Below are 27985 nucleotides of genomic sequence, written 5' to 3'. Positions count from 1 at the left end.
GTCCCTTATGGGTATCCGTAGAAATGTCTATTCGTGCTTGCCGTAGTTTTTCTTTTTGAATGTTTGGCACCACCAGTGCACTTAAATCAGCATAATAAAATACAGACCGGTTTGGTTTTAATCCTCATTAATTCTCCACTATGAACGTCCAACCTTCAAACCCCAATAATCCCGTTGTGTTTTTTGATGTGACGATCGGAGGACAGGTAAGACCTGCCACTTAGCCACTTCATGCAGCTAATGCTAACCGCTAAGCTAGCTAACTAACCATGCACTACAAGCGCGTGTGGTGTACAGTGGATCTTATCTTTACTGGGTTTCTTAATTATTATTTTCTTGTTTATTTATTTATTTATTTTATGCAGCTAAACTGAACTTTTTATTTTGATTAGCGTGACACTGAAGTGGGCAGCAATGCTAGTTATATGCTATTAGCACACTAATATGTAGCTGATGAAATAAAGTCTGTGAGCTGGAGGTTTGTGCAAAGCAGCCGGTTTTAAAAGTGGTTTCCGGGTTGTGTGAAACATTCAGCTTCTACTGTTTACAGAGATTTATAACCAGGTCCTTACAGGGGAAAGTAGCCAACGCACTTTTAAAGTGTCGCTCGATGACGCCATAGAGTAATTTCCATACTGCTCATTTGCATAGCAAATTAGAAAATAAATCAGTGGTTTTCAACCAGTGTGCCTCAGAGATTGTACAGTGTGAAGTGGGACATGATCCAATTACATTTAATTAGTAAAAAAAAGGATTATTTAACAATGAAGGACGGATGGATTGGTTGATGGATGTATGGACAGATTGATGGAATAATGGATGGATTGAATGGTTGATCGACAGATGGATGGATAGATTGATTAGTGGATATATGAATTGATTGGTGGATGGGCACATTGATTGGTGGATGCATGGATGGATGGATGGATGGGTGGATGGATGGATAGATGGATTGATTGTTGTATGGAAGGGTGGATAGAATGATTGGTGTATGGAAGGGTGGATAGATGGATTGTTTGGTGGATAGATAGATGGATGGATGGATGGATTGATTGGTGGATGGATGATTGAATGGATTGGTGGATAGTGGGATGGATGGATTGATTGTTGGATGGATGGATGGATGGATGGATGGATGGATGGATGGATGGATGGATGGGTGGATGGATGGATGGATGGATGGATGGATAGATTGATTGGTGAATGGATGGATGGATGGATGGATGGATTGATTGGTGGATGGATGGATGGATGGATGGATTGATTGGTGGGTGGATGGATGGATAGATGAATTTATTGGTGGATGGATAGATTGATTGATGAATAGATGGATGGATGGATTGATTGGTTCGTGGATAGATGGATGGATAGATTGATTGGTGAATGGATGGATGGATGGATTGATTGGTGGATGGATGGATGGATGGATGGATAGATGGATTGGGTGGTGGATGGATGGATGGATTGATGGATTGATTGGTGGATAGCTGTAGGGCTGTGACAAACGATTATTTAGATTATTGTTTAATCGAGTGTTTGATTGTTTTTGTTTTTCCGATTAATCTGATAAAAAGCTGAAAAATTGTATTGGATGTTTTGCTGCTTATAACTATATATAAAACCTTAATTCAGATCCAGATCATCCAAGTTAGCAGACACTTTACACAATAGCACTTTATTAAACTATGATGAGGATTATACAGTTTTTGCTTAGCATGCTGATGTTTCGCTTTCATCTGTGACACCAGTGTGTTTTCTTTTCATGTGCTTGTGCATCACTGTGGTACTTCCATCCCACACAAGCTCCGCTTTGCATCTCTTGCAGGTTACAGTCTTCTTTGTTTGCGGTTGATATAAAATGCTCCCATGCCTCGGATTGGGGACGCACACTTTTTCCTGCTGCGGGTTGACCCTGTACTCTCTGCCATTTGGCGAGTGGCTGTGTTATCTTGCTGTCATGCTAATCCGCAACATGGGCAGCCCAACTAATCGCTAACGACATTCGTTAACAAAGGAATTCATGGTTGTTGACAGACAGGTTGCTGCAAACACAAACAATAATCAAAGGAACAAATGGGATTGGTCATAATTACTTCATAGAAATTATAATTTTTAAATAGGTAATTACTGATGAATATATATGTATATCCGTGTTGCTTAGAAGTTATTAACTCTGTTGATTTGACACACCTGTGTATTTTGCGTGGCTGTTCAGAAACATAATTAAAATGTGTTTATTTGCCAAGTATGAGCTGTACAAGGAGTTCCTTTTGGCACGTTGTCTCACATTGTACTGGTCGGTGCAGTAAACAAAGAACGCAATAAAATGTGTGCAATTACAATTTGAATTGTAGCGGTGTAGTGCAACAACCATTTTTTAAATTTTTTTATTTTAGCCTGCGTTCCTTATGTTGCGCTGTAGATTGAGTTTAGAATGTAAAATTGCAATTCTGTACCAGACATGTGAGGTGATGATGTGACTGGTGAAGTCAGGGTTTGTATTATGGCTGAAACGATTCCTGAAGTAATTCGAATACAAAAAAATAATCGAGGCAAATTATTTGATTATGCTTCGTTTAGTCCATTCAACCACAAACGAGCATTGTGTTTCCCTACGGACCATTCTTACTGATGCACCACTAGCTAAACTCTGAAATGCTCTGGACAGGTAACACAGGAGAAATGGGTTTAGTTTTCACAGATATACTTGTATGTAATTTCGGCAATAAAATTAAAATTTTTCTATTAAGGAAACAAATTACTTTTTCATTTTAAGAGACCCGTCTGAATTAAAAAAAAATACTTCTTACCTGATTATTTGATTAATTGATGGAATAATCGGTAGAGTACTCGATTACTAAAATAATCGATAGCTACAGCTGTAGTTTGTACTCGTAGTTTATGCAATATCAGTATTTTTCCATTCGAATTTATTTTGACTTTAGTTTGCTCATTTCTACCTCATGATTTAGTCTCTATAATACATTTGAAGGTCTTCATGACCCTGTATGTTTTCCCTCTAATCACATCCTCAAGGTTTTAGTTTCTGATTTCTCGAAACTATTCTAAGCCAGAGATGTAGATTTTAAATATTGATCCTTTTTCTTTCCGTAATTAGTAATTGTGTGTGTGTGTGTGTGTGTGTGTGTGTGTGTGTGTTACATGAATAGTGGTTGTATCTTTAAAGGGAATATACACATTTTCATCAAAAGGTGTCTATTTATGCCATGAAGATTTGTACAGCAAATGTGTGTTTTAGACTGTTTGGATAAAAGTTGGTGGACTATCATTGATCTGATGTTTTCAGTATAGAGAGATATTTCATAGTCTTGAGTATAGTCCCTGTGTTGTCATATTGCAGTGGTATAAGTGGAATACTTATCCTTGACAGACAGACTCAAACATGTATGTTAAAGACTGGAAACAAGTGTACTGAAAGTCCAGCCACTTCAAGATCAAATGTTTTGTGTGTGCTGAAAAGCTTCTCTGCTCATTATGGCTGTACAGTGTTTTTTTTTGAGCTGCCATATTCTTCCTGGTAGCTCAAGCCAGTCTGGTCATACTTCTCTGATTTCCCGTATCAACATTTATTTTAAGAAACCTCGATAATACAAGGTTTATACTGGTATATCACGTGATCCGTTCACCCAAGATTCACATAATGCATGTAAACCCACTGTTTATGGGACTTTCCTCAGTGCACTCTTTTACATTCACTGGCACTACCGTTTATTTATTTTTGATCTCATTTGCTATTAAATAACACTTTCATTCTTCTGGGGAAATGTTTCACTAGAAATTTTGAATTGTGGTGATGTGTGTTTATTCAGCCATAAGGGTGTTAGTAAAGTCAGGTACTGATGGAGGGTGAGGAGTGGGGTGCAGTCAGTGTTCCAATTCATTCCATTGGTGTTCAATAGGGTTGAGGTCAGAGCTCTATAGCAGACCAACCCGTGTAAACCATATCTTCATGGATCTCACATTGTGCACATGGGCATTGTCATTACAAGGGAAGAACCACATATGGCTGGAAATGTCAGATATCCAATACTTCCCTTTAAGTAACAGCTTTTTTTCTGACTTGGAATAGGTCATTACATAGCAGTATTGCAAACGCAAGGAATTTGGTTCCATCTGTTGGTTTTAAAAGCTACTGTATATGCGGCATTTTAATGATTGTAATGAAGAAATCTCAAAACCCTAGATTTCATCACAGCCTTAATTAATTACATTATAAAAAATAAAACAAATTTCAGGCATTAATCTTAGACCATGATGTCATTCGATATGACAAATTCTGCACTGTAGTTAAAGTTGCCAAATAATTGTTCTGAGCAAATAATGTTCCTCAGATGCCATGAGCTGTTAATGATTAACTACTGCACTGTAGTACAGAAGATCTGATTTATTGTCGCTTATGTTTTTCATATACAACATGTAAAAGGGAAAAAAAACCTTTTTCTGCTTCATATAAACAAATAATGTACACTGCAGACCTACTGAACATGCAGATGTGCACTGATGTTCTGATGAATGCAGACTCGGATATCTGGCTCTGGTGCTCGCTGTCTGTCTTCGTTTGCCCCGAGTGTAACATTGCACAGTCTATTGTTATCACACCGCTGCCTTTTTTGCAGTACTGATATTTCTTACAAAATATGTAAACACAAAGGGGTATTTTGCTACTCGTGTCCCTGGAAAGGTCAAATACAGTTAAAAACAGTTAAATGCAGGTCACTCTTTTATAGACACACTTCACCAGTACTAAATATTCATTTTGATAGATTTCAAGGTCTATCTAATGTACAATATGTATTCAACTATAAAGTTTTTGGTAAGCCATGAGAAAATATTGCAGAGGTTGGATTTTTTAAAGTGCTGAAAACTTTCTGATTTTTTTCATTTAAGGCAACCAGCTTTTAATTTTCATTTATTAATTAATTTTTTTGGTTAACACTACCAACATTAAAAGAAAAAAATCCTGATTGATGCTGATATTCTTTCTACTGTCCAGAAGCATCATTCATGCATTATATGGACAAAAGTATTGGGACACCTGACTTTCCCAGCAATATGCGGTTTTTCCTCAAACTTGGAAGCACAATTGTATGGAGACCCAAAAACTTTCAGAAAGACAAGACCACAGTGCACAGTGCCAGCTCCATTAACATTGGAGTGGAAGATTTTGAGCGGCCTGCTATAGAACTTTGACCTCAACTCTATTGAACAAATTTGGTACGAGTTGGAACGCTGACTGCACCCCAGGCCTCCTCATCCTTCATTAGTACCTATGAAGTACCTGTACTAACACCCTTGTGGCTGAATGATCACAGATCTCCACAAGCCCACTCGAAAATGTAGTGGAACATCAGAAGACTGGAGGTTATTATAACAAGCAAATAGGGACTAAATATTGAATTTGATGTTTAAAAAGCATGTACAAATCTTATGGTCAAGTGTCCGCAACCTTTTTGTCCAATAATACTTTATAATATATTTGAACAATTTTGTATCACATTTATTAAACTAGATATCCATTGCACAACAGCACTCAGTGTGTGATCGACTTATACAACAAATAAAAAGTAGGGCTGTCATAAATACATAATCGACTACCTGTTTATTTACAAAAAATCTTTATAAAAGATGTCACATGATCAAAATAATAGTCAATAGCTAATGCAGGTGGGTTTATTTATTTTATTTTTTTAAGTGCAGTAAATGTAGAGTGAGAAAATGTAGAATGGTTAGAAATACTCCTGTATGTAATTTATTTATTTATTTGTTATTGTATTTTTTAATTCAATTGCATTTTGAAGTGCTGTCCGTGTGAACGTAGAATGATTTTCAGTGAGCCAGCAGTAAAGTTTGCAAAGAAGTGTGAGCAAGAAGCTTCCACTCAGCAGAGTTTTCTTTGATTGATAAAATGCATCATAGTACAAAAGTGTAAATCAGACGCACCAACATTTATTTACATTCCGACTGTTGTATGTGACTCTTCCTGTGTAATGAGATGAATACAATTTTGACATTGCATTGTACAGTACACAGATGTACAATGTTTCTTAGGGATACATTTCTACAATTAAAAATATGTCTCTATTTCTGGAACGTGGCTTTAAAAGAACGTCTGTGGTTAAAAGTATGATACAAATAAAATCTAATGTATTGGTGGGACAGGGTTAGATTTTTACCTAGAGACATTTTTATACTTGTATTTTATTATACATAATTAGTTGGGTGAATTTTTCTTGTGCATTATTTTAATGGTACACTTATTGAAGTAAATATATCTTTTATAAGTAAACTCTTACCATCTCTGACAGAAATGTGTATATATATGCAACTTAAGTCATTGAAATTATTTAATAAAAGTTGTATAAAGTCGCTTTTGTAGCTCATACAGTAAGAAACAGTAATGCAACAGATACTAATATGGCAGGTTTTTTTTTTTTGGTACAAAAAATAAACTGAACACACATTTTAATATGCATAAAAAATACTCATAATATTTGAAATATATTTTTCATTAAAAAGTCAGAAGTATGTTGTTTTATGAGTTTAGCATTTATAAGCATCATTTATTTAGAAAATCTATGGCTAGGCTTTAAGGCACTGTATCACAATCAATTAGTAAATTACTAATCGAAAGAAAATCAGATTTACACCCCAGGTTTTAGTCTTTCCACAGTTTCTACTTAAATTGGTAGTGTCAAAATATACAGTAAATAACCCACTATTTTGAAAAAAAACCTTCTTCTTTGCCAGATTCAGCAACAATTTTTCTGCCCAGACTGTGCAAGGTATGATGTAACATAAGTTTTGTGCCAGACCGGATCAGACAAGTAAACTTTTGAAACAGTATCTTTACTGGTATTAATTATTTTAGAGTCTGGAGAATTGGAGAATCCTCAGTCTTTCCATCATGGAGTTCAGTACTGACTGTAAACTGACAATTTTCTTCACTCAAATACCAGTAAAAGCACCATGGACAGATGTCATCTGGCAGTGTGCAGTAAGGTCCATGCTTATTGCTTCTGTACCAGAAAGCCACGCCAACCAGTAAGCTGTTGGCGCAGGCGGTCCAGAGGAGATTGACGCTTACGTAAGCTGGCACTGCGAATCCCATGATATCACAGACCGTGCTCATCAGCAGGTAAGGAATCCAGTTCAGAGCAAAGCACAGAACAAGGCTGATAATGAGAGGAGGCCGATCCTGCTGGTTATCATTGTGCGTTGCGTCGACAGCTCCTGATTCAAGTTTTTCCAGATTCTTAGAAAAGACCAGATCACTCATAGAAAGTGAGCCGGACCAATGTTTCGATAGTCTGTTAGCCAGGCGAACCCAGCGTGGAAGTTTTGTGCAGTGAAACAGAAGTACAAAGCCTACTATGAAGAACAGATTTAAACTGAAGTTATTGACTGCTACAGATCCTTGTACAGAACACCCAAAAGCCTTGACACCTTCTTTATACTGGATAGTCAGCAGGTCTGTTTTTGTGTAGCAGGAAGAGTAAAAGCAAGCCAGTGTCCACATCAGCAGTACTGCCATGCAATGGACAACAGTCCTGGCTAATGACTTCTTACCAAAGCCTACATGTTGCTGGAAAACACAGTCTAAGGCTCCTGCTAGAAGGACAGGCAGGGGTAGCAAGGAGTAAACTGTGGCACTGTGGGAAAGACTGAAGCATACAACTTCATGGGTGTCATTGTTCTCCAGGAACAACCATGCCCAGGAGATGGAGCAGATTAGCAAGAGATCCGCCAGGTATATGGAGATGCTGAAAATACCAAGGAGTGTCTTTGGAATGCTCCCCAACCAGAAGGATAAGACTAGCGTGTTCAGAGCCACTTTGGAAAGAAGGAGCAGCAAGTACTGCAGGGTCGAATCTTCTGTGCAGGTTTCATTTTCTTCCTCGAGCACTGCCATCATGTGCCCTGGGAAATAGTAGTCCAGCGTTGTAGCATCAGCTTGGGCCATTTTGGATGCACACTCTGGTGGATAAATGATGGTCAGAAGAGTATTAGTTATTTGAAGCGAACTTGTGAAACCAATCAAGGCAAGGCTGAGCTCTGCCTATCAAAATGATGCAGACGCGGCTTGTAACGGTTTAATCATGCATGATCTTACCCTGTCACGCTATCCGGTGCCATTTACTCCGATTACAAAATAAAGCAAAACATGAGTAAGCAATTGTGTTCAGTATGTTCTTGCCATGGTCATTTCTTTGCCTGTATTCATAGTTGTCTTTGGTGATATTGTAGCTCCTGATTTCTAGACCCATTTGTGTAGAGCAGCAAGCGTTCACCATCAAAAACGGTTTGTTGTGTAAACACTATTAAGAGTTAGCTAACAGGCAGGCAAAGAGGCTCACTGCACCCAAACATATCCATGCAATTCTGTAGGAAATTATATCCTCGTGCAACCGGTTCTCTAAACTGTCTCTGGTTTTCCGCTCATTCTTTTGCCAGTCGTCACAACATATTCATGTAGTTTGGGGCTTAGATTGTGCAAATGGATTCAACATGTGCCTAAACATGATTGCATTATCTGCATATGCTTATCTTGGGGAAATAATATGTAATGTTTCACAGTGTACTTTGCCCAAAATTCTTGCTGATTGAGATGAAATGAAAGGGACTATGGACTTATTTTTTTAATGAATAAATTCTTGTACTCGTTTGATCAAATTCTGGCATTTCAGATAATCATTCAAAACAAAAGTCTTTTTTTTTTTTTTTTTTTTTGCAAATTATTTTCATGCAAATAATAGATATAAAAATCAACCAATGCATTAGCGATATTTTTGGTAACCTATTTCCAAAATATATCTACGTACTCTACACTTTCTCAGTCAAATGGAATCAGATAAAATCTTGAATATATACGTGTTAAAAAAAGAAAGATTCCTACAGAGAATGAAGTGAATAGTGCATAGCATTTGTGCTCTTTACCTTAAAGCTTTTGTTTCGCAGTTGTCTCCTTCTGCTGAAGATATTGAGCTTCCTACCCCATCAATATTGAAGCATGTTGGTTGGACGTGACTGAAGTGTTCTTCAACTGAGCCGCGTTGTGAGTTGTTTAGCGCAGACACTCCTTCCTTTAGCTCTACCCAGCCTGTTCCACCTGTAATCCAAAGCACACAACTGCTTCTCACCACACCTGTCATTGTGTGGCTTCACTGGGTCCTAAAGTAACACCTCTCCTGTTTCTTTAACATAGCTTTTGCAACCAGGGTTACAGACTCCATATGGAAAAAATAAACAATGCCCAAAAGGGAATTCTAGGAATTATGTTATAGCAACTGTATGTGCATTAGAACATTTTTTTCCTTTCTTTTCTGTTTCTGTTGTTACCTGTGGCAAGAGTTATTTTGAATGTTCATCAGTGGAAGGATCATATGCAAATAAAGCACTGCTGAAATGCAAAAATATCTTCTAAAAAGAAAGTTAAATCGGACGAACAACAACCAGTGCGTCCACTAATTAAAGGCATACAAATATTGAAAGATGCACACAAATAAATGTAGACGAATTCTAATTATAATATTAACAGATTAAGTTAAAACAGGTTGTTCTGGAAACTTACAGAACAAAAGTGGTGAGGGGGAAAAAAAACTCCTCGACCTGAACGTGACTGAAACCAGACCTTTAAATCATTCTCCCCTAGGTGTGAATTTCTTTTCATGGCCTCAAAGTAAATTGGAGACTTTAAGAAAAAAAATTAGAGAAATATTGTTTTGTACACAAGTTATACTCTTAAATATTACTAATACTTACATCCTGTGCAGCAGAATGCTCCGGACTGCTATTATTATTATCATTTTTTTTTTTTTTTATGCATCGAATATTAAGCTTGGTTTTTGTTTTACACATACACAGTATACCAAAGAAAAACATGTCATTACTAACCGGCCCATGGTGCATAGACTGAGAAAGAGCAAGAGTAAACAAACATACATTAGGAGAAAACATTGAACATCATTGAGCTGCAGTGCAATAAATATGAGGTTGAAATTGAAGTAATGGAATTATTCATTTTATAGGCTATAAAACACCAGTCATAGAAACGCATGGATGTGAGAACAGCGAAACGTGCAGAAAAGGTCCACGCTGGAGCAAATATGTCCATTTAGTGCTGAGTTTCATGACTGACTAGATTCTAGTTTCATCTGTTTTGTTCATGTCGTTTAACGCTGGTTTTACAGGCTATAATAATATCAAATATTTTAATGGCTGCTGACTGTGATACTTTTGTCATACAGTGTTCAATTATAGTAATTGTATGTGATGAGAAATCCAGTGTAGAGGTAGTGAAGACAGACGTTGGGCTCAGAATGCAAAACAGGTTTGCGAAGATGCAGTTGCTTTGTGTTACCTCAAAGACTGTGCTATTTTGATATCATGAGAAACAGGTTTTGGGGTGTTTGGAACTTGAACTGTTGGCCATATCATCTAGATATACAAAGCAGGAAAGCACGGAAAAGCCAAACGACTTAATTGTGCAGTGGCAAACCCTCTTTACATAGAGATCATTTTCACTGACGCCCCTTTCACCGTATAGTCCGATGTCATTCTTAACCGAGGTCAGAATAAGACCAACGTGTCACTAGAACTTAAAAAAAACTAAACAAAAAAAACACAACTTTATTAGAGGATAAAGATTGAACGCCATTGAAGAGCACTTAGTAATTCATGGGTTTTTCTCTAAAATTCACACTTTGGGTTAATAAAGGTTTTTCTCCTTGATAAAAATGAAAACTAGTAGCAACTAGTGAATGGATCGATCTGACAACTTGTCCAAGTGCAGGTCAAATTAATGATAGATTTTCTCAATGGTAAAGTCTATAGAGCAGCTGAAGAAATCATGTTGTCATCCATATATCCTAATGTTGACATGACTGTGCATGAGTGCGCTCCCTGACTCACCTTATTTACAACACCAACAGGTTGTGCACTTGGACTAAAATAAGCTTAACATATATCCCGCTAGTCCGAACGCGAGGTTGCCTCAGGTTGACTAACGCTGTCATATTTCCAGATTATAACTACAGAATGCTTTGGGTGTGACTTTGGTGTGAACCCTACACCATTTTAATAGGTTTGAAAAAAAGACCTTGATTCTATGGAAAGCGTGTGGTATTATTTGGAAGAGCAGGCAGAACTCCTGAATAAGTCATTAACTGTCAGATGCTGGATGAGTAAAATAAACTTTATATAATCTTGCGATTTATTAAGGCTATGTGTAGGCGTAATCAAATCTTCAAATGCTAGGAGATTGCGTATTTCATTCAAGTCTGTGTGAATCTGTACATGACCGCAGACACTCCCAAATCTGCTTTTAATTAGTACATTAGCATATCGTGCTTGAATCTCACTCTTTATCGAGTAGAAGTGATTTCAGCTCTGAGATTCTCTGTTGGGGTGAATTTCTTGGTTTATTTCCACGCACTTAGTGATATTATATTAACGCTTTTGTGTAAATGGATCTGTGTAAAAGACTGAACAGACTGCCCCTTGCTGAGTGCACACGGCTAAATAATTCTGCCGCTACTCGTTTCTTCTGATCTAGAATCAGTTCGTGTTGGAGTGTGTAGATCAGGGGTCACCAACCGTTTTGAAACTGAGCTACTTTTTTTGTACCGATTAAAGTGAAGGGCTACCAGTTTATTACACACTTCTGAAATAACAAACATGCTTAATTTATCTTTAATTGTATGTTATTATTAATAATGAATGATATTCATCTATGTAAAGACACTGATCATGTTAATGATTTCTCACAATAATTATCAACAATGATTTAACATGGTAGGTAACAGATAAATATCAATATGCAAAACTTTATTTATATAACTTATATAAACTTATATAACTATATATAAATGTATACCAATGCAAGTGTGATTAAAAAGAAAAAAAATTAAATGCAGCTCACTGGTAAGTGGCACTATGGTGAGCTATTTTCAGAAAAGGCCTGACCTGGTGGGTGACCTGGTGCTCGCAGGCACCATGTTAGTGACCCCTGGTGTAGACTAAGATCGGCGCTAAAATAGCGCCGGAGTGAGCAACAAGGTGTCAAAGGTTTCGTTTGAATTGCAGCTGCAGGCATCGAAACAGTTTGCTGGAATAAATAGAGGCATAATTAATGCCTTAAGCAGTTGCATCTTTGTGTGGTGTTTGCAGGCTTTCACAAAAACGAAGCAAACATTTAGTTAAGAGGAATGTTCTCGCTGTTTGTTCAGCTGTTTTTGCTACAGCAGGTGTTTTTGTCCTCCAAAGTCGCTGTTACCACTTTTACACCAATTCCAGTTTGTTTACAAATTAACAAGTTTTTAAATAAAGCATTACATTCTCTTGTGTTTGTACATGTTGGTTTGTACAGCTTTGTCTAATCCAGCCATCAGCGAGTCCTTCATTTGGATAGTCTTACTGTTCTATATATGCAGTTCTCTTTCACTGTATGAAAAGTTTTATTTATTTATTAATTTTTTGCTTGCAAATATCAGTGATATACAGAAATCCCCCGCTTTACCGCGGTTCGAATCTCGCACCCCCGGTTTATCGCGGACTTACATTTGCCACATAAATCATTTGTTTGGCTGATTTTCCCAGTCTCTCACGGACAGCACGATAGACCAAAAAACTTATAGGGAATAGTTTTTATGGAGTTTTATGTTGAAATAATGACATTTATTAATAAAAATATAAGGATTAATTTTAAAATGAAGTCAAATGTTTATAAAGTACAGAAAGTAAAAAATGTGGTGACGTGTATCTTTACTCCGCCCCTTTTTTGACATATAAGACACTTCAACCAATAAACAAGAAGAGAAACTACACATAGGCTACGCTACTGCAGAACTGTAAATGTGATAGTGTACACAAAATTATTATATATATATATATATATATATATATATATATATATATATATATATATATATATATATATATATATATATATATATATATATATATATATATATATATATATAGTACACTAAATAAAAAAATCCTTTTTGGGGTGGCATCTTTTAGTGTTTTGGAACGAAACCACAACGATAAATGGGGGATTACTGTATCAAATTATCATATATTTACAGTTTGTGGACATCTAATCATATGACTTGGATGTGTTTTTCTGTGAGGAGACCTTGGGTGCAGTCAATTCATCCCAAAGATGTTCAGTGGGGTAGAGGTCAGGGCTCTATAGCAGGGCACTCAAGATCTTCCACTCCAAACCATGTAAACCATATCTTCATGGAGCTGGCTTTGTGTATAGGGTTTTTGCCAAACTGGAAAGGTTTTTGGTCTCCTAGATTGAGTGATAGAATATAAAAATTTGTGACTTCCAACAGTTTTGCGAAGACTGAAATTGTCAACAAGTGATGATGGACTTAATGTCCTTATTGACAACATTTTAATTTTCATTGAATTACAACTTACATCTTTTGATTGAGCAATATTTTGTTGCTGTATGACCGATGTTTTGTGGCGTATTGTAAAACATCTGTCATATAGTAACACTAAAAATATGGTCTCACACACAAATGCGGTCACCATTTTTTTTTTTAGATGTTGGGGAATTGTGGGGGGCAGTGCATTCACTTCTCACTTAGTGATTACTAACTTAAATTATAACTTATGTAGAACAGATAATTCTACAGCATTTACACTTACATTGACAAATATACATAGAAGAAGAAGATCTAGCTTACCTGGGTTTACCCATGTGCAGTGCTTTAAAGATGAGATAAATGCATTTATCAGCATTTACTTGATGGTCTGTTTTCTCTCCTTAGCTTATTCTAAAACATTCTCTGTACTCTAGTGAATCTCTGATCTTGCTGTAGTACTTACGTGTACTTTCAATCTTCACAGACAAATAAGTCCTTTTGCATGACCGTGCCGACTGTCCCCACTCAAGCCCACACGGCTCAATGACACTGTGGGACTTGTGCTTGTCTTGGTCTAGTTTTAATTGATGGGAGTGTGTAGGCCAAAGAACATGCCCTTATTCAACCTACAATGGCAGCACCATTTACATTTGCATTCATGGCATTTGACAGATGCCCCATTTTAAAGCAACTCACAATGATTTTATTTATACAACTGAGCAGTTTAGGGTTAAGCTGAAGCTTGATGGTGCTGAGATTAAACTTGCAACCTTCCGACAAGAAGTTTAACATCTTTATCACATAGTGACAATTTCCCAACTACAATTAACAGTAATCCCAATGTGTATGTGTGGCTCGGTTTAAACCTGACTCACGTTTGTTTTTACAGGATGTAGGAAGAATGAAGATTGAGCTGTTTGCAGATGTTGTTCCTAAGACTGCTGAGAATTTTCGGTATGTTAAGCGATTTAATCACAGGTTTACAGCAGAGCTGACACAACTGGGTTCACAAGTTTATTCAGGATATACATGTTCTGTGTGCAGTCTGTTTATTAGTCATAGGTTAATGTAGTATGCAGTACACACCTTATACTCCACCTACTCCCTCAGGGAAATTAATGTAAATTCAGGAAGCAAATCACGAATATTTTGCTTAGTACTGATTTCACAATGTATGAATCAAGCATAAAAATTATGATTCCGTGCAATTATCCAATTAGCTAATCACGTGGAAACGATCAGTGGAAACTAAAATTTTCATACAAATCAGAGTTTAAACACAACTGTGCAGAAAGCAAAAAACATCTATTGAGTGGTGGGTCTGCAGGCAGTTCTACTTTATTGGTGAGAATGTTCAGACAGTTTCAAGCTGACAGGAAGGCATCAGTAACTCAAACAACCATACTATAAAACCATGTAAAAAGAATGTATGCACAACACATAGTACCTTAAGGCAGATGGACTACACTAGCAAAAAATTACCTAGGGTTCCACTCCTGTTAGCCAAGAACAGGAATCTGAGCCTGCATTGGTCACCATCTGGGTTAGTCGATGATCACTTGGTCAGAAATCGTTAATCAATGGTTGAAAAAAAGTCGATGTGATCACCTTTTGATGTGATTATTTAAAAAGGGTCTTGGCATGTTATATAGATGATTTTTTTGCATTACACTGCTGCTACTGAACTACTGCTGTTCAGGAAGATTTCAGTAATTGAGAACCATTTTTAACTTAGAAATAGAATATAAATAGAAATTCATTTATTTCTTAAGCTCTTTACTATTAGAGAAGTATTTTTTCTAATTGACAGTTAGTTTGTAAACCCGTGTGTGTGTGTGTGTGTGTGTGTGTGTGTGTGTGTGTGTGTGTGTGTGTGTGTGTGTGTGTGTGTGTGTGTGTGTGTCAGTCGGTCGGTGTGTTTTTTTTTCTTCACATAATGCTCTTGTGTATTGTCTTGCAGGCAGTTCTGCACAGGGGAATTCAGGTAACCAGGTCTAATTGCTTTGTACTTGGTCTCAGGAGAACTCTACTAAGAATTGGTGTTATTTTAGACCAGGGGTCACCAACCCTTTTGAAACTGAGAGCTACTTCTTGGGTACCGATTAATGTGAAGGGCTACCAGTTTGATACACACTTCTAAAATAACAAATTTGCTCAATTTACCCTTAATTCTATGTTGTTATTAATCATTAATTATATTCATCTATATCTAGTCATCTATATTTTAATATTGTCATTTTCAAATTTACACACGTGTGATTTAAAAAAAGAATAGCAACAATAAATATTAGATGCAGCTCACTGGTAAGTGGCGCTATGGTAAACTATTTTTATAAAAGGCCCGCATGGGCGACATTTGGTGACCCATGTTTTAGACCATATTGAAGCGACATTGAATTTCCTGACACACTTTCTGCAAAAATTTTGCTTCATCGATTTCGACTAACGCAGTAAAGCTCAGATGTTAACTAACTCATTTGGTATTTGATTTAGTCTGACTAGGAACCTGTTTTTTAACTTGTTTGTGTTCCTTCGACCTATTACCCTCATTTGCATCATGCAAATCGTCTCCTACAGGAAAGACGGCGTCCCGATTGGATACAAAGGATGCACGTTCCATAGGTAAGGCTGTATGTATGGCTATGTATTTTCTTTTAGTTATCATTATTGTGATTGATTTCACTTTACAAATCATTTCACTATAATAATAATAATCACTTGCTTCTTCAAACTTTTCACATGAAACACACAAGTGGCCTCACAGCTCAGTTACTGTTTGCGGAATTTCAAATGTTCTATCTGGTCTCCAGTTTCCTCCATTCACCTTCCAGTTCCTAAAAACATTCAAATGATTCTCAAATCAAATCGCCCCTGTTGTGTGAATGAGTTTGTGAAAATGTGCGTGTGACGCACTGAGATGGACTGCTGGGAAGCTTCTCACCACGTGCCTCGTTTTATCCAGGATGGAGATGTGAAAATTTTGGGATTCAAACTCATGATTTCTAAAAAGTACCATAAAAATGTTTCTGCTGCTCGTTTTAACATCTTGAAAGCAATAATAAATGAAAGAGCAGCCAGTGAGTACAATCGTATGACTTTTTTGTTGTTTTGTTATCAAAAATCTGTCCATTCCTTTGCTTGTGAACATGTTTAACACTCTTTATGAGAGCAATTCTGGGTATTCTTTAAGGATATACCGAATAATGGAAGACTGTAAAGAGATTTTGTTCATGTACCTGAGCAAATTTACTCCCAAAATGACAGTTGGTGCAAATTTAAATATAGAAATTTAAATCTATCCATATCAAAGAGAACGTTTTACTTCCTTGTTGGTTGCACTGTGTCTTCAACAAGAGGCTCATTGTTGTTCAAAGATCAAATTAAGTATAGTCACAAAAAAGAAAAAAGCTGCAAGGTTTTGATTAACAGGGTGGAGTCATGAAACTGAGTTCACACATGTGGGTAGTGTAATATTCATGGTAGTGAAAAAGAGGTAGTGTGCATTTTGGAAAATACCTCTGTAATATATCCTTCTCAATAGGAACTGGAATGAACGTGTAAAATTTTCTGAAAGCATACAAAAAGCAAGGTTTTTGGCTCGGAGTATAGCAATTATGAGAAAAATGGAGTTTTGTAATCCAGTAAGTGTGGTTCATTGGGACGATAATGGAAAGTGACATGTATACTAATAAATTGACAGAACTGATCTGAGGGATTTAGGACGCAGCATAATTAAAGCGGGTGGAGTTTAAAGCCGTTTAGGTTTGATGGAGGAAGTGGCATAGAAGCTGAGACGTTTGTGGTTGGGTGCATGTCTGTTCAAGACAGCAAGTGAAAAAGCAATTAAAAAAAAAAAGTGTTTGGGCAATGAAAGAATGAAAAATGGAGACATTCCAGTTGTCCCAAGCATTCCAGGTATAATCATAGCTACCTGTGACATGCTCACAAGTATGTATTAGTGACATGGTGGGATCTGCAAGAAGGTACTGTGGGTTAGTTCTTCACATAAACACTTTCATGTCGATGACAGATGAGCTGCCAAATACTCCAAACAGCTATAAGGTTAAAACCTGCCTAATACAATGCTGTGAATAAGTGTTTGCCCCCTTCCTGATTTCTTTTTTTTTTTTGCATGTTTGTCACACTTTAATGTTTCAAATCAACAAAATAATTTAAATATTAGTAAAATATAACACAAGTGAAGGTTAAATGAAGGTTTTTATTATTGAGGGGAAACTAAATCCAAAACTACATGGCCCTGTTTGAAAAAGTGGGCCACACTTAGCAGCAACAACTGCAATCAAGCGTTTGCGATAACTTGCAGTGAGCCTGTTATAGCGCTGTGGAGGAATTTGTTGTAATTCAACCACATTAAAGGGGTTTTCGAGCATAAAACACCTTTTTAAGGTCATGCCACAGCATTTTAATAGGATTCAGGTCAGGACTTTGACGAGGCCACTCCAAAGTCTTCATTTTGTTTTTCTTCAGACATTCAGAGGTGGACTTGCTGGTATGTTTTGGCATTTGGCATCATTGTCCTGCTGCAGAACCCAGGTTTGCTTCAGCTTGAGGTCACAAACAGTTGGCCGGACTTTTTCTGTCAGGATTTTTTGTTAAACAGCAGAATTCATGGTTCCATTTATCACAGCAAGTCTTCTAGGTCCTGAAGCAGCAAAACAGCTCCAGACCATTACACTACCACCACCATATTTTACTGTTGATATGAATTTCTTTTTCTGAAATGCGGTGTTACTTTTACACCAGACGTAATTGGACACACACTTTACAAAAAGTTAAACTTTTGTCTCGTCAGTCCACAGAGTATTTTCCCAAACGTCTTGGGGATCATCAAGATGTTTTCTGGCAAAACTAGCCTTTATGTTCTTTTTGCTCAGCTGCGGTTTTCGTCTTGGATCTTTGCCATGCAGACCATTTTTGTCCAGTCTCTTTTTTTTTTAAGGTAGAGTCATGAACTGACCTTAACTGAGGCAAATGAGGCCTGCAGTTCTTTGGATGTTGTTCTGGGGTCTTTTGTGACCTCTTGGATAAGTCATCGCTGTGCTTTCGGGGTAATAGTTTTACCACAGGGCCATTTAGTTTTGGATTTAGTTTTTTCCTCAATAATAAAAACCTTCATTTAAAAACTGCATGTTGTGTTCACTTGTTATCTTTAACTAATATTTAAATTATTATTTCAGATCATCAAACTAAAGTGTCACAAACATGCAAAATAAGAAAAAAAATCAGGACACTTTTTCACACCACTGTATATTCTTAAACTCCCCAAGGTCCTGTCAAAACATCTCTGACTCATGGCAGAGACCCTGGCAACAAGAATGTAGCATCAGTCCTGTAAGTTGTGGTCTGGGACATCCATGGATCAGATTAGTTTGTCCAGCACATACCAGAGATACACAGTTCAATTGAGATCTGGAAAATCTGAAAGCCAAGTCAAGACATTAAATCTATTTTCATGTTCCTTAAACCATTCCTGAACATGGTGCATTATCATGCTAAATACCAATAGTGAATACTATTACCATAAAGGGGTGTACCTGGTCTGCAACAATGTTTAGGTAGGTGGTAAGTGCCTAAACATACATGAATGTTTATGCTAGGACCCAGGGTTTCCAAGCAGGACATTGCCCAGTGCACTGCACTGCATGCACCAGCTTGCCTTCTTTTTAAAGTGCATCTCTTTCTCAGGTATAAGATGCACATGCATACACTGGGCCATCTACATATTGTAAACATGATTTATCAGGCAACCTTCTTCCAATCGTTGGTCTATTTCTGATGCTCAAGTGTACATTTTAGGAGCTTTTAGCGGTGGGCAGGAGTCAGCATGGGCAGATACAGCAAGCTGTACTGACACCTTTCTATCATGAACTTTTTCAGCAGATTGTGCTACAGTAGCTCTATGGGATCTATGGGACCAGACAGGCTAATCTTTACTGTCCGTATGATCAATATTTCTTGTGTGCCAATGAGCGTGTTGCCAATTTACCGGTTGTTGGACAACATTTAGCAGGTATTATTGCATATTGGAAACATCCTCTTATCGGTGTCGCTCCCATCCTCATGGTTGCCCATTTTTTTCCTCTGTCGGCCCATCAACTTTGAAGTGTTCACTTGCTACCTAATATATCCCATCCCTTGACATGTGTCACAGTACGAGGACAATGTTATTCATTTCACCTGTTATGTTTGTTTGGATATAATGTTTCTAGCCACATACTAGAATACATTGTATTATACTGACTTGTTTTATTTTCTTATCCTCTCAATACAGGGTGATTAAAGACTTCATGATTCAAGGTGGTGACTTTGTAAATGTAAGTTGTTTTTTTTTGTTTTCAAGCAAATAGGCAGGACCTGTAATTCAGAAAGTACACAGCAATTGTTTGACCTGTGAATTTGTACAAGTGACCATGTGTTTGCACTCTGGGTGCGGTTAATCCTCTGACAGCCTCAATATGTTGATATTTTTATGTTGCACTTGGTACCAAAATGAGCATTTCACTGTAGATGTAGAGCAAATTTTTAAACCATAAAGCTTTAGTTCAAGTTTTAGTTTGATTTGTTATTAAAATTCTAACAGAAACACAGTGTTAACTTTAACACATCCTGTAACTTTGGATCTTCTACAGACATAAACATCCATCCTGGCCATTAAATCCCAATACTGAAAAAATTATATCTTTATCCCACCCATATTGATAAAGCCTTTAAAATGTTGTTTTGGAACACAATTATCCAATAAATGCACATTTGAAATACCTGTATGTTAAAAACACTTTCACATTCTTGAAGCAAATTAATATACACTTTGACCTCCCATATTCACATTTCTTTAGGTTTCTACAGTCCTGCAACTACCTTCCTAAAGTAAATTCCTCTATTAGCACCTAATTTACTCATAGATACTGTGAATATTAGCCCTCAATCTAAGAACATTTTATTTTAATAAACACTATTTATTAGAACAATCGGGAGGAGGAGGAGGAGCTTGATATAAAATTTAAGGACAGGATTCAAGCTTTTCAGTTTCAAATGGTGTAATTACTTTTAATCTAAGTTTTAATTGTCCATTGTTCATATAAAAATGGGTCAAATTGTCTGTGTGAACGCTATAAAACAGACCAGCCACAGCATGTGTTTCAGTTATGTGCAACTTTGCCAATCAATATTTGCTTTAAGTCTTAATTTTAAAATCATGGGTCCAGTTTGTTTATACTGAATCAATATTTTGAATAAACACACAAGATACGTTCACAAACTGGGCTATTGCCACTCTGTTAGGTCAGGTGACTCCTACTGCTAAATGAGGTCATTTCACCTGTAGCTTCTACAGGGTAACTAGGTATCTACAGTAACATGGCATGATTAATGTTTAGAACGGCATCCAACAAATCCAGTGCTAAACACTAACCATGCCATAAGAATTTTTTTTATTATTTGTTTGTTTTTGAGCAAAAAAGAGGGAACGTTTCTAGAATGCAACTGATAGGAGGGATGTAAGCATTAATATATAATTTAATGGCTTATATTTCTTTGATCAACAACAACATGGAAATCTGTGGACTCGATGAAAACTTCTCTGATAGTTCCATGTCATTTGCAACATGAAGAAGCGTAAAATATATTTGATTAAAACATCAGAGATTCGAAACTTATTAAAAACAAAAGTCTCCTCTGTTTACTGTATAGACAAAAGTTTGTGGACACCTGAACATAAGATTGTGATTTAAAAAAAACGCCCATTCCACATTTAGTCCCCATTTAATGTTCTAATAGCCTACACTCTTCTGGGAAGGTATTCCACTAGATTTTGGAGTATGGCTGTGGAGATTTGTGAGGTCAGGTACTGATGTAGAGTGAGGAGGCTTGGGTTACAGTCAGTTTTACAATTTATACTAAAGGGTAATCAGCAGGGTTGAAATCAGAGCTCGAATGCAGGTCACTTAAGATCTTCCACTCCAACCCATGTAAACCATATGTTCATGGAACTTGCACAGGAGCATTCTGGAACAAGTTTGTGTCTCCTAGTTCATGTAAATAGTACACTGAATGCTACCCCGTCCAAAGACATCCTATACAACCGTGTGCCTCCAGCTTTGTGGTAACATTTTGGGGAAGAACCACATATGTGGTATATTTGTCTTTATTGTATATCTTTTTCACACAGTCTGGGTTTATTAATCAAACTGGATTCTTTATTAAATGTCTTAGGATAATTTGGATTGTACTTGAACACTTGCATGTGGTTGCCAAAATCGTTTAATACTGAAATTTTGCCTGTCAAAACAAAGACAGAGCCGGTCAAACTGGTAGAGTGTATATAATACCTGCTGTAGAGCTCTGAATTGGAACGCTGACTGCACCCCAGGCCCCATCACTCCACATCATTGCCTGACTTTACTTGTTGCTTAATGAGCGCAAATCTCTTCCCAAAAGACTGGAGGTTAATTTAACAGCAAATGGGGTTTAAATGTGAAATGGGATGTTTTAAAAAAACAACGTCTTAAGCTTTTGTCCGTACAGTGTAGAAGGTGCTTAACAGGTATAGACCTTGTAAATGTCTCCATATGCATGAAATAGCTTTTACCCCCAGGAATATTTTGTGTATACTTAATATAGATAAATAGTATAGATATAGAGCAAACCTGCAAATTGTTAAATATTAAGCGTCTTTCAGAAATGTCTGAATGTCCTCTTTCACCCTCTAGTGTTCAAAATCTGATGCAGCTAGGTTACGTGGGTGCATGCGTGCGTGCGTGCGTGTGTGTGTGGGGTATGAATCTCTGAACTCTCACTCCACCATGTGTTCTCCCAGGGAGACGGCACAGGCATCTGCAGCATCTACAGAGGTCCATTCGCAGATGAAAACTTCAAACTAAAGCATTCTGCTCCAGGCCTGCTGTCTTTGGTACATAATCACACACATTTACACATTGTTTTAACATGTCCATTCTAGTGGACCATCATACACAATGGTCCAGGAAATGCTGGAACGTTCTGACTCTTTTCGAATGCAAAATTGTAAACATTTCTCACCTGAGTGCAGCAGATCATTTGGGGCTGTTGTTTTAAAAGTGATCGTACTGGTGTGAGTGAGAAAGGCGGCATGATATTGCACAAGAGAACGATCTGTCATCTTACTTTTTGTGCTACCTCTCCCACAACACTGATTCCGTTCACAATACGTAAAAAAAAAAAATCTAATTTATACCAGTAAGACTTGGACCAGGAGGCTAAAAAAAAAACATTATACTTGTTAACTTTTTTAATTTACTGATTAAATAGAATTACAAATACAGCAATACAATACCAACAATACAGAGCTTTCAAATACATGAAAGCATTTTATTTATTTATTATTATTATTATTTTTACATTGAAGGTCTAATAAGTTCAGGTCATGAGATAATATTTATTATATTAATATTAATGCGGTCAGGAATTGCTTGCTGGCAGTGGCAAATGTGACCCATATGGGGCATGTTTTAAAAGACGAGTGTAAAAGTGGTTTCTGAATTACATTGGATTGTGCACATTTACATGATTTATTAACAAAAGTCATTTTGTAGAGAAATAAAATATTCTTTATACAGATAATTTCTGATTCTGATAAGGAACTTGAATGTTTGAGTGGAGACCATTATTTATGTAATTTAGAGGTCATATGATGGTCTTCATAGAAAGTTTTGGGGGAATTTTATAGTATTATATTACAGCTTTATGATTTACCATTAATTTACTATATACAACTATATACATATCATTTTATTTGCATTTTATTTTTCATTTTATTGGAACTGTATGTATTATTAGAGATCTAATATCCCTTTGTACTGTGATTTTTTTTTAAATTATTTTTTTATTTCACATCTTGGAAGTCACATATTTTTACTCAACTTGTGGTGAGTGTTTGAGGGTTTTCAGCTCTGAATCTTATTAACATTCCTTTATTCCCTGTTTTTCCTGTTCCACAGGCAAATAGTGGCCCAGGAACAAATGGTTGCCAGTTTTTCATCACCTGCACAAAATGTGACTGGTTAGACGGGAAGCATGTAGTGTTTGGTGAGTACACAGTGACTGTACTTTTCAGGTGACCATACGGTGTATATTGTTTTTTTTTCTACATTGGGCAAAGTAAAGTATATTTCATGCAAACAGGAATCAATTGAAACCGATACCAGATTAATGGCGTTCCAGAAATCTGTTGAACTGTTTCTTATTTATTTCTTTTCATTGCAGGCAAAGTTGTGGATGGTTTGCTCATCATGAGAAAAATTGAGGTGAGTTGTTGATTTGAAATCATAAACCGAGCCCTTACCCTGGATATAGGTTAGCGAGTCAGACAACATTTGCCACATGGCTGTTCTTATGACCCTGTGTTTTGACATTAAGAATGAATGTGTTTTTGTGCAGCATATGATGCCATTTGGTGAGCAACATAGGTTTGAAGCATTAGTCATTTCCACTGGCTCCGACTGTGAGCTTAGGGACAGAATGCCAGCCTGATTTACACTGTATTTACACTCCCACCAGGGGACGCACAATTGGCATTTCGTTACACTCAAGCTGCCTTACTTCCTGAAAGTAATATGATCTTAAATAAATGCTAGATTAAGTAGGGATGCATTGAAGCACTTAATTTCACAGAAGAGTACAAATGCACAGCTTTTCATGTTCCAAAAATATTACAAAACATTATTGTAATCAGGTTGCTATTATAGGGAAGATGATGTAGCAGCTCCGCATAATATTTTTTCAGAGATCAACTTTAATCTTAGTGCATTTACATCAGTGGTAGTGACCGTTGATTAGCATGATAACGTATATAAGGCTTATGTCCTCTAGTATTTTATGGTATTGAAGGTTGGACCATTTTGAGAAAGAGTGTAGAAGTAAAACCAGTAAATGAGTATGGTGTTAGACCATACCTGATCAACTTGATATTATATTAGTCCCTGATATTTGCTGCTTGGTTATGAATCTCTGTAAACGGTGATTGAAATCTATGACCTCTGACATCACACCTCTGTCTTCAGAGTTGACTTGAATCCTAACTGCGATTTAGTTTTTCCTTTTTTTTTTTTTTTTTTTTTACATTTTGTGCTGTTTCTTGGCAGTCGAAGTACATTTGACATTTTGGTTGTGACCGCAACGCTTGCTTTTTCAAATACCGGTGAAAACAAGACGAGTCTTATTCCCGTCTTCAGATCTGCTTTGTTAAATTCTTTTTGCTTTGACAGTTACTGGACGATGGCATGCTCATCATGTTAATCACAGTCCGAGACTTTTTGACTTGCTATTAATGGATAACTAAGCAACAGTAGGTAAATGATGTGCTTCTGTAAATAATTTAATCTAAAAGCTGTGAAAAGAATGAGAACATTTACAGTATTTATTTTACTGTAATTAAATCAATATTTTATATTTACATGTACAGCATTTGTATACGCCCTTATCCAGAGTGAGTTACAATTATCTTATCTATACAACTGAGATGTTGAGGGTTAAGGGTCTTGCTCAAGTGCACAGGAGCAGCAACTTAGTGGTGCTGGGGTTTGAACTCGCCACTCTTCGATCAGGCATCCGATGTCCTAATCACTGGGCTACCACTTCTCCATATTTTAAAATAAGTAGAATAACTACTTTACTGATTGAGTAGTGCTGTGTACTTTCTTAGTGTTAATCATTCTGCAAGCGACCTGGCAAAAAATTAACACAAGATTACTATTTTTTAATGTGATGACTTACTAGCAAGCAGTTTTGCAGGAAATGTTTTTTCGGTGGTTGCGAACAAACCTACTCATTTATTATTTTTTTTAAGTAGAAATCCTTTAATTGGGGTTTTTTTGGGGTGAACTTTACTCCGAGATTTTCATTGGGAGTGACGAGGATGGACAGGATTAGAAAAGAGTTTATTAGAGGGACAGTGCATGTAGGACGTTTTGGAGACAAGGTGAGATTGAGAAGGTTTGGACATGTGCAGAGGAGGGACATGGGGTGCAACCACCAGGAAGGAGAAAAAAAGGAATACCAAGGAGGTGGATGTGGTGAGGGAAGACATGCCGGTAGAGGACAGGGGGGTATGGAGACGGATGATCCGCTGTGGCGACCTCTAACGGGAGAAGCCGAAAGAGGAAAACGAAGATAATCCAGAAACGTCAGACATTATTGTTATTGGGAACAACTCCGACACATTCTGAAAGCAACACATCTTAATACTCACTTCATGAGCTCACTAGGTTAATGTGGGCTACAATAATGGCATTGTAGAATCTATACCCAACAGAATACCACCTGAGATTCAGCCTCCATATATAAACAGAGAGTAAAGTAAAGGCTATCCCCATTTAAACTTTTACAAAGGCTGCTGGAGCACTTTGTTAACCAAGTTATATCATGAAATCTGATCTCAGGTGCTCAGTAGAGGAGCATTTGATATGCATAACAATACCAGGTGTAAACAGCAGCTCTCCTCTCCGTCTCAGCTGTCCACGAGCGATCAGATCACCCGAGGTGGATGTTAATGCCAAGGAGTGAACAAGGCCACTGTGGAGTGTGATATTAGATGATTATTAGTTTTTTTCCATCACAGTGGCACAGCTTAATCTTTATCTCATACTGCCTTTATTACACAAAGGTGTCAAATTCTCTATTCTGATTGGCTAAAAGGTGTTGTACTTAAGCAGCATGTCTCTGTGTCAGTGCAATACAAATAACTGTAGATAGATTTATAGCAATGTGCTTGTTATAAGCTGTTGTAATTTCAGATGAACACTCAGATGAATCACTCCCACTGGTAAAGTGGACAAAATTCAAGAATACCAAGTGTGTTTTAAGCAATTTTATTGTGACAAAATAAAAAATGTGATTTCACATTTTTATAGAATCTGTCACACATTTTTAAGCCACGTCGTGGAATGTTTGTAGGATTTATATAGAATATGCAAACATAACCAGCAAATAAACCGATTCAATCCGAATAAGGTCACAGGAAAGTCAAATGTGGACAATAGTTTTTCTTTAAAAGCTTACTTCTAATTAATTTGTATTAATTAATTAATTAATGATACTGTTATTGCTGACAAATTACTGATTAAATCACTTTGGGTGTGCCTTTATAAGCAAATAATAAACCTCATAGGTTCGACAGATAACTCGACTTTCTCATCAGTTATTTTCCCAGAACAGCACACCCCGTCAATCCCCTGTAATGCACACTTGGCAAACTGTAACTTGGCCATTCTTTAAAGCGTCATTATTTTCTGGTGCTAGTTTATGCTAGATCATGAAGGTGACAGTTGCAATATCCTGACTAGTATTCTTAACTTTTATTTAACAGTTTTTATTCCTCACTAATAATCATTGCTCTTCTAACTTGTGCAATAATGCTTTAATATTGTTAGTACAATTTTGCAAACAGGTCTGTCCCTCATATATAAAAGTGCTTACTATGATCAAATTGTACAATCATGATTTCCCATCATAGTAACTGTTTAGAGTCCAATGTCTGATTGGTTTTGGACTTTCTTTTATCTCGCTTTCAGTTCCGTTGATAGGTTTTGGTCACATTAAAAAATGTCTCTGGTGTGGGAAAAACAGGGGGGACATTTTTAGTATTAACTTCGTAAAGGCTATTATGTATAAAAACCCTTCTTTATCCATGTGTTGCAGAACGTGCCTACAGGACCAAACAACAAACCCAAACTACCCATCGTCATCACCCAGTGTGGAGAAATGTGATTTTTGTTTCTATCTTTCTTTACAAACAGCAAATTTTTGTCGTCTACATCACCACGTTGCTGTGTTGTAGCATCTTCGTCACAAATTCCAACACAAATACCTGTGATGTCCTACCTATACATTTATAAATCTGATACAAAACCATGGCAAGATAAATACAGAAGACAAGTGTGTCCTGTTCTTCTTCAGGCATAGGAAGAATACTTTCATTGTCCACTTTTGGATCGTTTTACAGTTAACTATTCACAATGTTGTCTGACCGCATTCTCTGCCAAGTATCCTGAATAAATTTCAGCTTTCTTTTTGTAAGAATCAGTTTCATTTATTCCTCGACTTTCCATGACTACGTGTTGTTAAAGCACCCAAATAAAATTGAACTAAAATGTTATTTTTTCAGCCAAAAAATTGTCCGAGCTCTACAAATTCTGAAGCATTTAAAGCATCAGGAGTTGAAACCAAACCGATCCTTTATGCTAAGGCGTGTCATTTAATGCCAGTTTCTGACTAGTGAAATTTCTATTGTCTCTGCTCCTTCTTCAAATCCACATCCTAACCTATCTGAAAGCCTCCCTCTCTACCCACCATCATGGCCTATACCCCCATCCCATCCACACAAAAGAGCCCTTTCAGCAGAAGTGCTGGAAGAGCTCTGGTCTCGGCAGGAGGTTTCTGAGGGTCAATGTTAAAGGCCGTCTTTGTGCCGGGCCGTTAACAACAAGCTCTTCACACGCCGTCCAGCCACTCGGCTGCAGCGCCAGCACAACATTTACATGACAAAAGTGGAGGAGGTTGTGTGGGACTCACACTGCCTTGACTCGATTCCA

At 37.0% G+C, this 27985-nt stretch overlaps 2 protein-coding genes across 2 annotated transcripts; one reads left to right on the top strand and one right to left on the bottom strand.

The window, feature by feature from the left end:
* The first annotated feature begins 11 nt into the window (after window positions 1-11).
* ppih (peptidylprolyl isomerase H (cyclophilin H)) lies at window positions 12-27470 on the top strand. Its single transcript, XM_046872418.1, has 9 exons — window positions 12-206; window positions 14290-14354; window positions 15361-15384; window positions 15978-16022; window positions 19693-19735; window positions 22237-22329; window positions 23396-23483; window positions 23661-23701; window positions 27093-27470. Exons 1-9 carry the CDS (start codon window positions 141-143, stop codon window positions 27159-27161), a joined length of 534 nt encoding a protein of 177 aa, XP_046728374.1. The 5' UTR covers window positions 12-140; the 3' UTR covers window positions 27162-27470.
* Window positions 6348-9366, bottom strand: si:dkeyp-100a1.6 (probable G-protein coupled receptor 160). The gene is made up of 2 exons (XM_046872417.1): window positions 8956-9366; window positions 6348-7995 (listed from the first exon to the last, which is right to left on the bottom strand). Exon 2 carries the CDS (start codon window positions 7979-7981, stop codon window positions 6881-6883), a length of 1101 nt encoding a protein of 366 aa, XP_046728373.1. The 5' UTR covers window positions 7982-7995; window positions 8956-9366; the 3' UTR covers window positions 6348-6880.
* Window positions 27471-27985: the final 515 nt, after the last annotated feature.

Source organism: Silurus meridionalis, chromosome 17 (genome assembly GCF_014805685.1).
Source record: "Silurus meridionalis isolate SWU-2019-XX chromosome 17, ASM1480568v1, whole genome shotgun sequence".
NCBI lineage: Eukaryota > Metazoa > Chordata > Actinopteri > Siluriformes > Siluridae > Silurus > Silurus meridionalis.
The sequence above is the reverse complement of the archived record's forward strand: the minus strand, read 5'-3'. Positions and strand labels throughout refer to the sequence as shown.

Bases quoted from the DNA above. Each gene is read 5' to 3' on its own strand.
- ppih (XM_046872418.1), top strand. From the start codon at position 141: ATGAACGTCCAACCTTCAAACCCCAATAATCCCGTTGTGTTTTTTGAT. The intron at 14,355-15,360 runs GTATGTTAAGCG...ATTGTCTTGCAG, and splicing joins AAGACTGCTGAGAATTTTCG to GCAGTTCTGCACAGGGGAAT. The intron at 15,385-15,977 runs GTAACCAGGTCT...CGTCTCCTACAG, and splicing joins TTCTGCACAGGGGAATTCAG to GAAAGACGGCGTCCCGATTG.
- si:dkeyp-100a1.6 (XM_046872417.1), bottom strand. From the start codon at position 7,981: ATGGCCCAAGCTGATGCTACAACGCTGGACTACTATTTCCCAGGGCAC.